Genomic DNA, 14,149 nt, shown 5'->3' on the forward strand with positions numbered 1-14,149 from the left:
TCTTCTCATTTCAGTCCAAAATGATCGATCCCTTCCCCTGGAAAATTTCAAATGGGTTTCAGGAAGAACTTCTTTACTAAATAAATGAAAAATGTTAAAAACGATTTTCAATGTCATTTAAGGTACAGTTTGGAGTTACATTGGGACAATTTGCATAAGAGAAGTTTAACAGGATTACTAGGCTTTCATCACCCTCATCTCTGTGTTATTTTAAATGTTTTGGTTATATGATAACATAGCTTAGCAACATATTGCAAAACTGAATTTGTCAGTCCTATTGCAGAAGAACCTTTGAACATCAAAACACAGACACCATGTTGGATTAAAGGAATAATTTTAATGTAAAGACTGAAGTTAGAGCAAAACATTACTACTATAATCTACTGCAATTAAAGGAAAGCAAGATTGTCACACTAGGATTACAGCAATTTAGTTTTGAAGAAAAATACAGGGCACAATATATTCACTAAGTGTCATACAGACTATTATACTGATGTCAGCAATTGCAAGCAAACTTCAGAAATAGACATGTACATCATTAGAAAGAATCTACCACTTTATGTTCTACAACTGTTGGATAATTGTACTTAAAAAGCAGTGTATAAGAAATCTACAACACCACACAGTATAATTGTAATAAAACAAGTTTTAGCAAAAAACATCCAAAAATCTACAAAGAATTTCACAATGTCTCGAGATCTAATTCAGTCTTTTGCTTTTTCTAAGAAATAAAACAGTTACTTGTATGTGGATATATGTATATTCAATACTCACAGGACATATTCAGCATGCCTACATATTAAAACAACTACAGACTACCTCTCCTGCACTGGCTACCAAAGCTTTACTCTCAAAGCTATGGCTGATGGATCCAGTATTAGAGAAAATATGTTATAGGGTTATCGCTAGTTTTTAAATAAAGTTAAATGACAGGACTCCAAATAATCTCTAAATAGTTCAAGTCCCTGTTCCACAAAACTTTAGCTCAATCCATATTTATCACCTCTATGGGAATGAACTCAATGAATCTTTGTTTTTCCACTCTGCCAATGTCTTTTTCTGTTCTTTTCTGTTCTTTTAAAGGCACTGACTCTGTATGGATCCTTGGGCACAGCCTGCACTCCTATAACTGGTCCTAATGAATAGTCCACTTGGACCTCTGGTAGTGGTTTTTAGCTTGCAAGCAGGGGCAGGAAGGCCAGGTGATTGTTCCTCGCTGAACTTAGGACGTTAGGGCTCTCTATTTGCTATCCGTGCTAAAGTTAATTGACACTGAAGAAAAGAGAGGTAGATCTTAACATTGTACAATGGTGTGGATTGGATGATAGCAAGTTGGTAATATCTTCTGTGCTGCACCCAATTATCTATGCACTTTGACAGAAATAAAAACTGAGGTGTAACAGGATTTGCTAACTTGCTTATCTTCCAATTAACATGACCAGTCAAAGTTGAGATCTGCTCCATTGTAGTTGGTCTGGAATTTCTAAATACATTCTAAACAAGATGAAAATTTGTTGAATTTTAGTCTCCACTACCATGTATATTGAGGCAGAAGCATTATTAAGTTCTTAACAAATTTTTATCTTCACCAAAGGATGCCTCAGGGTATTCTTTTCTATGGTTCTATCTGATCTAACCCTCCTATTCGGTTTTGGTTCCTTTTCTCGGTGATAACCTTAGCTCCATTTGTAACTGCATCTTTTTTTTTGGTATTTCATTGCGCTCTACATCCCTCCTTTCTTACTGCTCATTCTTTCCCTCTTAGTAAGCCTTGTCCCACCAAATTTTCTATTTCAGGCAGATGAAATAGCACTCAAATCCATGAGCTTGTGTATGCCCATAGTCACCATTTCTGCCAGCTTAGGATCAAGTGGAACTCCAAAGGAATGGGACAGACAATGTCAAAGTTCTTGGGCAGATGCCATTCCTGGTTAGTACTCCACCTGCTAGCTCTGACTGATAACTCATACAATTCAACAAACTAATGGAGGAAATCATATTGCAAATATTTTTCTTTTCCACTTTTTTTTTCCTTTTGTTTCTTTTCTGACCTGTTTCACCCCTCCTTAAGCTAAATATGGGGTGTTAAACAGTGAATAAATTACAGAACATGTAATGCAAGCGATAACCCTCAGTGTGGCTAACATGCACAATGAGGAAATGGACGCTTAAAGTATTCCTTAATCTATGTTAAGGCTGTTTATCATATTGTACTGAATAAATGGAGACACAATATAATGAATGGTTGACTGAATTAAAACTGTGGCTGCTAGCATTGTGCAACACCTGTTTACTGAAGGGAATGGATTTTCTTTAAATGTTTTCCTTAACTTTTCCCCATCATGGTGATGATCAAACTTCCATTTCTCCAGAGAAGGCACAATTTCTCAGTGACTTAAGTTAGAGCATCTCTCTCTCTGCTGCTGCTGACATGTGTAGTCATAGTGTTTTCTAGTGGGAAAAGAGGCCCTTTGGCCCATTTTGTCCATGCCAATCATCAAACACACACCTACCCTAGTTCCAGTTCCAGAACTTGGTATGCAGCCTTTGCATGCTATGAAGTGGAGAAAGATGGTCCATGCCAATAGTTCGCATTGCATGGTTCAAAGGTTTTGCAGACTCGCTCCTCATTAATTGAAAAACTCAGAAAAATCTGTTTCTTCTATCTATCTGTGGAGTTCTGGTTACAGCCATCCCAGATGTTGATGGCCTCCAGCACATTCTATTATCTTGCTCCTTAAACAGAGGTGACAAAGAAAGGCCACGTGCATGCAATTTCTGCCAAGGGTCTAGCAATCACTATGTCAGAACTGAATTTATCAGCCCACCATGAGAGGAATCATGAAGAGTGGAGGGACTTGTGTCTCATCAGAGCATAGTATACCATGTTGGGAGTATTCCTCAAATCATTCCTTTGTCAAGCCAGTGCTTAGGATCATGCCCATTGATAGAAATGTTGTAATACTGGCCTGAAACCAGTTTTAGTTGTTCAATGGTATTTGATGAAGTAACAACAATCCTGTCAAATTTCATCTGGCAATGATATTACAGCCACACAGCCTGGACTCAGTTACCTTAATCTGTGGGTTGTTCGGAGAGAAATGTTCGCACCTATAAGCACACAGTCTATCTTAAACAAGAAAGCATTTGCAGTTGGTGCAGTTGATCCTTATTTCATTGAGGATTATTGAAGCATTGTGAACTTACACACTGGAAATGCAATTAAAGAAACCTCCATTCCCTTTCAAACTAATACTTAGTGCAGCAAAGGACCTGCTTTGGTCCAGTGATTTCTTTTGAGTGACATTTAGTAATTTATTTTTAAAAAACGTGCTTCAGTCATGCAGCTCCATTTTATAATTCTCACCATTAATATTCAATTCCGTCTTGTTTCTTCTTCACTTTATTTACCACTCTTCTTCTTCTTCCCGAATGTAATGAAGGACTTCCTCCCTTCACGTTCAGTAGTTGACTTCCCGGAGAGAGTGGTGGTCGTCCCGGGAATGTAGACATTGTGTAGATAGTCGTTGGCCTGATGGTGAACCGGGAATTTGACCGCAAGCCTGGGTGTCCAGCTCTGGTCTCCTGCCACTCGAACTGGAGATGCCTCTATGATCTCTGAAAAGAAGATTTTGAGTAAAACATCAGTTAATACCCAAGCGCGAAACAGTAACGTATGATCGTTTTTGCCTCTTGCATGTTTCTTAGACTGCAGCCCATGTTTCAGTCTTTTATTTTGTTGCTTTTCAGTTTGCTGCTGTTGAGAAGCCTTATGCAGCTTGCGATAAGGAATCCAGTGGGTGCTTGGAAACACATACTTATTCCCTGTCCTTTTATTGGTGCAATTTACTTTTCCTTATCAGATAAATAAAATTTATAATAAATTCAGACTCCTTATTTCTGCTGTTCTTCCCTTTATTTCTGTATTCTGTGTCAGAACCTTGCATCAGTGACATCAGTGTCTTTGGAAAACTGTCTCAGAATAAGCCTTTCTTAGTACTCCCTAATAACCTGGATCATTCGTATCTCAAACAGGCTTGGTCAGCTCTTTATCTTTTCATCTACTACCTTTGAGGTCAGAGATAGCTTTTCCAATGCTGCTGTTTAAATGGTTTACCTTTTAAGCAGGTGCTTTATTATCCTGGTAAAACTGACAAGAAAGACCTTCAGTCACACTGCCATGACTGTGACATAGCCAGCACTGTTCTTTCGACTGGAGTCTGAAAGCACTATCTAAATCAACAGTTCATAACCCAACATATTCCCGACTCCACTATTCATTTGGCATTGATTTGTCGAAGTTTTCCTTTTTTCCAAAAACAAATGATGAATGTCAGCTTACCAGTTTCAACCATAAATCAATTTGTGAAGATAAGCTCAAACAACTAAAAGAAAACTTGGACTTCTTGAAGCCAATCCTGCACCATATTCAGCAGTATATCATGTTCAGGTGAAAACAGGTGCTTCTCTCAACCCTCCCAGTGATGGACTGAAGTTAACATCATGGCAACAAAATCCATGAATCAATTTGAAAACAGCTAGATACTGTGAAGGGGTGAGGGAGGGTGAACCCCTGTGGAAAGATGACAGTAAATCATTTGTGAATGGATGAGGTATCCTTGGCCAAATTGCCCTTGATATTTATTCCAATCTTTAGGATCCTATCAACTGAATGTCAAGGTTGGAGTAAAACACAGGTTTACTTCCAAGCAAACTTTTTATTTCCAAACAAGAAATCATATAAATACCTCAAGGAAGTGTTTATAATTGAGTTGCTTTATCCCCTTGCTCATGAAATTATAAGCTTAATATTTCACATGATATTTCTGATGTTAGACAATTAATGTCTCATCATTTCTGTCAAAGTGCAGAAATTGCTGTGCCAAATATTGATCTGTTCAATTTAAAAGAGGATTAGAATCTCATAGACTAACACACTGCCACTGCAGTAACATGCAAGTGTAAGACATATTTCTCTTTGCAAGTTTGGATTACATGAAAGGCTGGGCACAACAGGAACATGTTGCGAAGCAGTGTACTGATACTAGATATTCATTCACAGCACAGTAATTGCTTATTAATAAGCATACCTTTGTCAAGTGGAAGACATATGCAGAAATAAAGAGGTTTAATATAAAGGTTTTCTGGTTAGTTCTTGTTCACTTGATTTAGCATGAAGAGTCAAGATTCTTCATCTGTTGTATGTGGTCTTCAGCAGCATAAAGAAAAAGTGTTTTATGAAACATGCACCTGGAATATAAATAGAGAACAGGGAAAGTCCCCTCCCCCTGCACCCTCAAACCTGGCCCCAGTTTGATATCCCTAGTTTAAGCTGATGCCATCTGAGATAGCAATAGAAATACTTGTAACCTCATGCCATGAAAGCTGAACGATATCAGTGATATCGTCCACACCTGATCACTACCTAGAGAAAATCTAGCCCCATCGGTATACTAGCAATTGGCAGCAAAGTGGTGGAAGGTGTGATTAACAGTGCTATCAAATAGCACCCTGCTCAGCAATAACCTGCTCACTGATGCTCAGTTTGGGTTCTGCCAGGCCATTCAGTTGCTGACTTCATTTTAACTTTGTTTCAAGCATGGACAAAAGAGCTTAACTCCAGATGTGTGGTGAGAGTGACAGTCCTTGACAAGATGATCACATTTGATGATGTGTAGCACTGAGGAGCCCTAGCAAAACTGGAATCAGTGAGAATTATGGGTAAATTCTGCACTGCTCAGGCTCATACTTCACACATAAGAAGATGGTTGTGTTTGTCGGAGGTTGGGTTATCTCATCTCCAGGACATCTCTGCAGGAGTTCCTCAGGATAGTGTCCTCAGCCAAACCATCTTCAGCTGCTTCATCAATGACCTTTCCCTCCATCATAAAGACAGAAGTGAAGCTATTCTCTGATGATTGCACAATGTTCAGCACTATTCTGGATTCCATAGATACTCAAATGTAATGAGACCGAGACAACACTCAGTCTTGGGCTGAAAACCAGCTAGTCACATTTGTGCCTCACAAATGCCAGGCAATGACCATCTCCCGTAAAAGACAGCCTAACCATTGGCAATCGGTTCAATGGCACTGCCATCACTGAATTTCCCCATTATCAACATCTTGGGGTTAACATTGACAAGAAACATCAGTGGATCAGCCATATAAATATAGAGGCTACCTGAGCACATCAGAGGCTAAGACTTTGGAGCAGGTAATTCATCTCCTGACTGCCGAAGGTGTATCCACCATCTACAAGGCACAAGTTAAGAGTATGATGGAATGCTCCCCATTTGTCTGAATGAGTGCAGACCCAACAACACTCTATAAAATGACACCATCTAGAACAAAGGGATCTGCTTGATTGACACCACATTCACAAACATGTAGTAGCAGTGTGTACTATCCATAAGATGAATTGTAGAGTTATATCAAGGGTTCTTAGCAGCTCTGAACCCACAAATATTTCCATATAGAAGGACAAAAGCCACAGGTATCTGTGAACACCATGCCCTGCAAGTTCCTCACCAAGCCACTCATCATCCTGACTTGGAAATATATCACAGATCCTTCAGCGTTGCTGGGTTAAAATCGTGGATCTCACATCCTAACTGAATTGTGAATTGCCTACATCACATGGACTACAAAACCCAGTTTAAAAGAAAACAGAACATCGAAATGAATGTACTGGTTTTACCGCAGCTCTGTTCTGAGGAGTGCAAGAAAAGTCGGATCAGTACGTGCCATTCACAAGTTTTGCTGGTTTTTCCTTTTGGGTGTTTCAAGAAGGTGTTTCAAGAACGCCACATCTTCTCAAGGGTAAGTAGGGATAAGCAATAAGTCCAGCAATGCTCAAATTCCATGAATGACAAAGAAGCAAACTGAAGAACCATATAGAGTCAGAGAGTCATAGAACTGTACAGCATGGAAACAGACTCTTCGGTCCAACTCCTCCATGCTGACTGGATGTCCTAAATTAATTAGTCCCATTTGCCAGCATTTGGCCCATATCTCTCTAATAACTTTCTATTCATATACCCATCCAGATGCCTTTTAAATGTTGTAATTGTACCAACCTCCACCACTTTCTCTATCAGCTCATTTCTTACACGCACCATCCTCTGCATGAAAATGTTGTCTCTTAGGTGCCTCTTAAATCTTTCCCCTCTCACCTTTAACCTATGCCCTTTAGTTTTGGTCTGCTACCCTGAGGAATAGACCTTGGTTACTTACACTATCCATGCCTCTCATTATGTTATAAACCTCTATAAGGTCACCCCTCAGTCTCCGATGCTCTATGGAAAATTGCCCTAACCTATTCAGCCAATCCCTAGAGTTCAAACATTCCAACATTGGCAACATCCTTGTAAATATTCTCTGAACCCTTTCAAGTTCCACAGCTTCTTTCCTATAACAGGGAGACCTGAATTGAAATTATGCTTTACTTCAACTCTGATCTTTTTTTAACTTCTGAATAAGGTGCCTCCTCGATGGATCTTTTGTGGTTCATTTTTTTTAAGGAGAGCTTCCATTCTGTAATATTCCTTTTGCTTAACCAATATCTTAACAGTGCTAGGTGAAAAAAATGAGGAATTTTAATGATTATTTAAAGCTGTGGAACATAATGCTGGATAAGCATAAACCAATTTCGCAGAAGATGTGAAACTACATTCTGCTTTATGCTTCTGTTTCAATTCAGTTGTCTTTTCAAGTTTCTTCTGTCTTCATCTTCCTCTCCTCAAGGCACTGACTCCTGATCCCTCAGTGTTGGCTCCCCATCAATGAGTCCTTTTGATTGTCATTTGTGATTCATGGGAGTGATCCTGACTCTTTCCTTACTAGTCATCACAAAAGGGATAATTCATCTACTGTGCACATGGAAGAACATGTGCAGGCAAATTATCAGGAGTAGGAACACCACTTCACTTCCACTTGTGCGTTGTATTGTCAATGAAGCCTTACATTTCTACTGCCATCTCAGGGGACTCAGTATAGACAACTGATTGGGTCTGGGACATTCTTGACTGTGTCACTCAATCGCACGTTGGATAATCATATTTCTCAACTTAGCCATTGGGGATTAGTTCCATTCTGGCATAAGGCTATTTTAGCTGGCTTGTAACCTCAATAAAGTCCTACAATTTAGCAAATAATCTCAAAAAACAACAAGTAAATATTTAACACAGGTATCTATTGAAAAAATAGCTTTCATGTAATGGCAGCTTCCCAAACATTTAGGATTGAAAAGTAATAGAATTCCACTGTTTTTATATAAAAGGTGATTAACAAAACTCAATGGCATCAAAATTATGTCATATTAATAAAATTATATTAACATATTAGAAGTTTTTACCTATGTATTACAAATGGATTAATGCCTTTTGAAAAGACAGCAGAGCAAATTTAGCAGTAACATGTCAATATATGCTCAGAATAATTTTACAGCCATTGTGCAGAAGGGGTTAGTGCTATAATTTTGTGCTCAAGGCACAGTTTGAAGCGCATATCAGGAATTCAAGTGTAGTTGTTACCGTGTCTGATTTGCAGCCCATGGACCATGCAGGCTGCCAACAATGGGTGCAATGAATTCCACGCTTGAATTACTGATACGTGCTCCACTCGTATGTAGCTCTGTAAAGAAGACAACAGAAGATATGTACAAGTTAAAGCTTCAGATATAATGAAAATCTGCATCTGGGTACATTCAACAAGTATGGTATTACAACTGTCACAGCAAAAACAATAATGGCAAAAGTTCCTTAAACTTGACATTTTAACTCAAATATTGTCCCAAGAAAGTTCACAGATATAAGTAGATAAGAGACTGAATATCCAGGTTCTGTGGGGAAAATAATAAATTACCTAAAGCTTCATTGTAGAGGACATTCAAAACTTATTTTTAGGACAAAGACAGAGATGTATCATAAAAGAATTTTGCTGTGGTGGCCATGAGGTGGAGAATGTCAAATGTATCTGAAGTCTTTGCTACCAACAATGGACAAGTCGAGATGGGATGGTCATATGAGGCCAGAGGCAAAGAATTAGAGGAGGAGACAAGGAATGAAGAGTTTGATATTAAGTAGGACAAGGCAATGGTGGTGGCTATAGATTAGAACTGGTTTACAAAAACAACAAAACCAACTGTAACGCATCTTGAAGAAAGAACATCTCAAAGTTCTTCCCAAATTGGCATAAGGCCAATGGAAGGCAAGCTTAAATATTTCAATGGCAAAGATGAGTGGTAGACATAAGGGCAAGGAAATTGTGATGTTGGAAGTAAACGTCTGTGGTCAGTGAGGGAAGGAGGAAAAGATGAAGGCATTGATTTCATGACAAGACATTGGAATATCTGTCAGTGATGGGAGCTGGTGGTGCTGAAGAATTGAGTTCAGTATTCCTAATGGAGGAATTTGTGGCTCATCCAAGACTGAATATTGACCAAGAATCACAATACTTTTTCATACATATTTGGTTAACAACGTATAAACTTGATAATTTTTTTTGAGTGTAGATCTCTGAACACTAATATATGCAGCAACTTATTTGAAAACTTTTGCTGTTATATTGTTTCAACCTTCCAATTTGTGCCCTTCTCCCCTGAAGAAGGAAATGTAAGTATTTGTCTGCTTGGATGCAATTACAGTTATATATATACTTGTAATGGGTAATTCTAATATAATCCAAACTACTCTGAGGTAATTGTTTCTGTTCTTTAATGTATGGTTAACCTGTGTTAAAAGGAATTGAACAGATTTAGTATTAGTAGAAGAATAACAGCTGTCAGATTATTTACCCCATTCTATTATAATGTGATATGATTTCACCCCACAAATAGTGAAAAGATTAATTCTTCACAAATATATGCATAACATTGCTTTACAACTGAAAGAAGTTGGACCCCCATAAATCTGGAAGGGAAGCCAGAAAAAAGTAATGAATTGTATAAAGCAACTTACATTTTAAAAACTCCTTTCACAAAATAAAGACAAATGCATGAACCTTTCATATCTCAGGTCCACTGGAGTTGGTGACATTTTATTAAAAGCTGCCACTTTCAGGTACTCAAATAATAAATGACAACAGCTTAAAATACTTCAGAGAAATTGCATTAACACACTGATCAACATCCCAAGCTGTAAAGTTAAAAAAATGAATCCATCCATTGAAGTGACATTACCTGCGTCATCTATCACAAGCAGCTGAAGTCTTGTAGGTCACCTATGCATATGAATGATGCCATAGGAAAGAAAAATTTTGCAAATGTAGGAATGGTTCGGAGAGCAGGATGCAGGTGTCTGCAGCTACCGTCAACTGATTTAAGAATAGCCAATGTGTAAATCTATGCTATCTCATTGAGACATTGAATGTGAAAATGTACAAAGGAATTCAACAAAACAAACCAATCATTTACCCTTTAGTGCTGCATACATGTCTAAACAGCTTTAGAAACCATTTTTGAGCCTAGGCATTTGCCAGAATGAGGATATGTACACATCATAGTTTTGCCCAATGGGTCATTGGAGAAATATGATACCAAATGTGCATTGAAACACACAGAGCAGAAGGTCCTTGGGCTCTGCTGAATCAGCTGATTACAACCAGAGGTGCAGCTGAGGTTCTACATTCACCTCATCATTCCTATGCGAGGTAAGGAAAAAGAAAGAACATCCAGTTATAAATATCTTACCACATTCCTCACAAGCATTGCAAAGCAAACACTGACTCACAATCACTTTTATCATGTAGGCAAATGGGGCAGCCACAGCAATGTCCCACAGACAGCAATGAGATGAGTGATCAGGTAAGTTATATTTTGGCATAGCAGTACCTGATGGAGCAATATTTGGCTGAAACACCTGGAGAACCTTTCTGCCTTTCTTCCAATAGCATCACATAAGCTCGTCTAGCTAGATCAGGCTCCAGATTAATAATTATAATGTTTCAAACAATGTAACACTAACATAATTTAAAATCTTTTGACTCAAAGATGAGAGTGATACCAAATGAGCTAAACTGACATATGCTATGAAGTTAGTGAGCATGAGAAGAGATCCCTCTCCTGATCACTATCCTCCAGCATTTTTGGAAAATGCAGCATCTGTCTAGACACTAATTAGCAACATCAAGCTATCCTTAGCATATTCACTGAAATGTAGCTATTAACCTTTCACTGACTGAGATCAATTAGCACATCAATTTGGTTCTGAACTTCTTCCTTTCTTGGAAAGTTGTCAAATCTCTATGTGCCAAGGGAACAGATAGCATTCTTTTCTATTCTTTCTGTGTTTTACTTTGTGAGTTTTAGCCAGTCCTACATGAGGGGCTTTTGCACAATGACCTTCCTGTGTTCAGGAAGCATGTCCACTCTCAGAAACATATGAGCAGTAGGTCACTCGTCAGCAACGAGATCCTGTTCTGCAACTCAGTGAGCTCATGATTGATCTGTAACTAAACCCCAACTGCATATGTTAGTTTCATGGCCTTTTATATTCTTGTCTTGCATAAACTCTAGCAATATCACATTTAAAATCTTTTTACCACCTTCCCACGTGAAAAGCAATCTTCCCTTCTGACTAACGGACTTGCAACACTTTTCCAAGATTTTTGTTTTGGGGAAAATGTTTTTATTTCATTAATTTCAATATTCTATTATCAACAATAATAACTTCAATTGAAAAAGGCTCAAATTTTGGTTCGGTGAAAGAAGATTATTCACAAAGAAACCCCTATGATGCTGGAACCACCTCCCCCCTCCCCAAAAAGATATTGGCAACTTTCAACAAGTGAGCCAGCATCTGAGGAGACAGGTGATTAATGTTAATTTTCAGGTGAAAGGCCTTTTGACCTATGGTGCCTTGTTGTTTCTGGACTTTATATTTTGCTAATTATCATTATGATTTATTGCATAACATAAAAAGGGGTTGTGCTTTGCACTGTACCAATACTCAATGAGTTAAGCTAACTTGGCATTAGCTGCGTTTTTGCTAGTGATGTCTTTTTCAAAATGTGAATGTAGAGCTAATTGTCTGTTTATTTATTATCCTACCATTGTAATCCTGTGGGAAATTCAGTTCACTGAATATAGGAATGGGGCCTGCCAAAGCTATTTTCAAACACCCTGAACAGTTGCCAGAGATGAAGTAACAATTTGTCTAAGGCAGTTGCAAATTTGCTCCAAGAAATGAAAGGACAAAAGTATCAACTTTTCTTATCCCCAAGTCCATTGATCGTTGGAACATTTAGTACTCTTTCTCCCTTATATTCCATTTCAGATTTTGTCTTTCTGCTTGTGTCCTGCTTTTGGAACCAAAACTCTTCATGCCATTCCCTTTCTCTGATCCATTACACTTCTCAGCCACAAGACAAATTTTCCCTCAACTTCTCTTTCCTCTACAGGTTTCAAAAATCTGAATATTGAAGTGACTAAAGTCTTTCCAACTTGTCATTTTTCATACTTGGCTCAGCCTAGTTCCTGGAGCAAAACTATAGTATAGTTGATGTTTGAGTCCAATATACGTTTACCCTCTTTGTATGTGCTGCTGATTTATTTAGTGGTTAAGTAAGGAGCATTTGATCAATTTGTACGGCTTTTAGGCTTATTACTGCATGCATGAATACCCATTACAATTCTCTGAAGCCCCACCTTATCATTCCTAATCTTGATTGCAAAATAGAGTTTCTTTGGTCACCTTGGTATCCATTTAGCAGTCAATACTCTATTTACATTTTCACCTCTACAAGTCTGAAAATCTTGCTTGGCAAATCTATGAATCAGTCTAAATTGTTTTTTGACCCAGCATAATCCTATGGTTCTCCACCTATTTAAATAGTTTCATTCAATGTTCATCACCTTATTCTATGGAATAATCTATACCTGTATAATTCTTACACTCAACAACTCAGCTTTTGTCTCAGTAAAATCATAAAATGATTGACTGCATCACAGTGCCTCCAGGTATAGCTTTTACCTTCATGCTGGCTAATAGTAAGTTTTGAAGATGTAGAGTCATAGAGTCAGAGATGTACAGGATGGAAACAGACCCTTCAGTCCAACCTGTCCATGCCGACCAGATATCCCAACCCAATCTAGTCCCACCTGCCAGCACCCAGCCCATATCCCTCCAAACCCTTCCTATTCATATACCCATCCAGATGCCTTTTAAATGTTGCAATTGTACCAGCCTCCACCATTTCCTCTGGCAGCTCATTCCATACACGTACCGCCCTCTGTGTGAAAAAGTTGCCTCGTAGGTCTCTTTTGTATCTTTCCCCTCTCACCCTAAACCTATGCCCTCTAGTTCTGGACTCTCTGACCCCAGGGAAAAGACTTTGTCTATTTATCCTATCCATGCCCCTCATGATTTTGTAAACCTCTATAAGGTCACTCCTCAACCTCCAACACTCCAGGGAAAACAGCCCTAGCCTGTTCAGCCTCTTCCTGTAGCTCAAATCCTTCAACCCTGGCAACATCCTTGTCAATCTTTTCTGAACCCTTTCAAGTTTCACAACATCTTTCCGATAGGAAGGAGACCAGAAGTGGCCTAACCAATGTCCTGTACAGCTGCAACATGACCTCCCATCTCCTGTACTCAATACTCTGACCTGTAATATGATGCTTTTTAAGCGTGAAATTGTTTGTCAGATTGGTGATTAAAAATTCACTTTGTGTGATTAATGAATGTGCTTAAACTGAATAAATTGAGGAATTCAGGACATGAGCATTATTGTAACATACATAACCTTATAATACATAAGTCTATAAGCTAGAGACTAAATACTTGGAAATTGCTACCAGAATCAATGAGCCTGCTGGAATGTGTGTGCAGATCTAGTGTCTATTTCTTAAAAACTTACTATCAGCAAGAACTTAATGTGATAAATCCAAAGTGCTACCTGTCAGTTAGTATTATTGCTAGTTTTAAAAAGATGAACAAACCTGTATTACTTTATTCATACTAATAATAGAACAAGAATAATTTAGTCTTCCCATTTGACTAAAGGTGGCAATATATTGATATATCTTTTTGAACCTTTCGAAAATAGTCACGTTGGGGAAAGCTGATAATTAAAAATTATGGAAGATGTTAATTCATTACTGGATGATAGTCCACTGCTGCCATTGATCATTCCCTTACTTACTGTTCGGT

General features: G+C 38.3%; 1 protein-coding gene across 1 annotated transcript in view; it reads right to left on the reverse strand.

The window, feature by feature from the left end:
• Positions 1-317: 317 nt before the first annotated feature.
• Positions 318-14,149, reverse strand: part of LOC140492287 (uncharacterized) — a 90,444-nt gene continuing 76,612 nt past the window's right edge. The window contains exons 7-8 of the mRNA XM_072591240.1: positions 8,534-8,633; positions 318-3,618 (exon numbers count right to left, since the gene is read on the reverse strand). Of these exons, the coding sequence (XP_072447341.1) occupies positions 3,462-3,618; positions 8,534-8,633 (257 nt within the window). The 3' untranslated portion in view covers positions 318-3,461. The remainder of the gene's footprint in view (positions 3,619-8,533; positions 8,634-14,149) is intronic.

The sequence above is a fragment of the Chiloscyllium punctatum genome, chromosome 20, assembly GCF_047496795.1.
Source record: "Chiloscyllium punctatum isolate Juve2018m chromosome 20, sChiPun1.3, whole genome shotgun sequence".
NCBI lineage: Eukaryota > Metazoa > Chordata > Chondrichthyes > Orectolobiformes > Hemiscylliidae > Chiloscyllium > Chiloscyllium punctatum.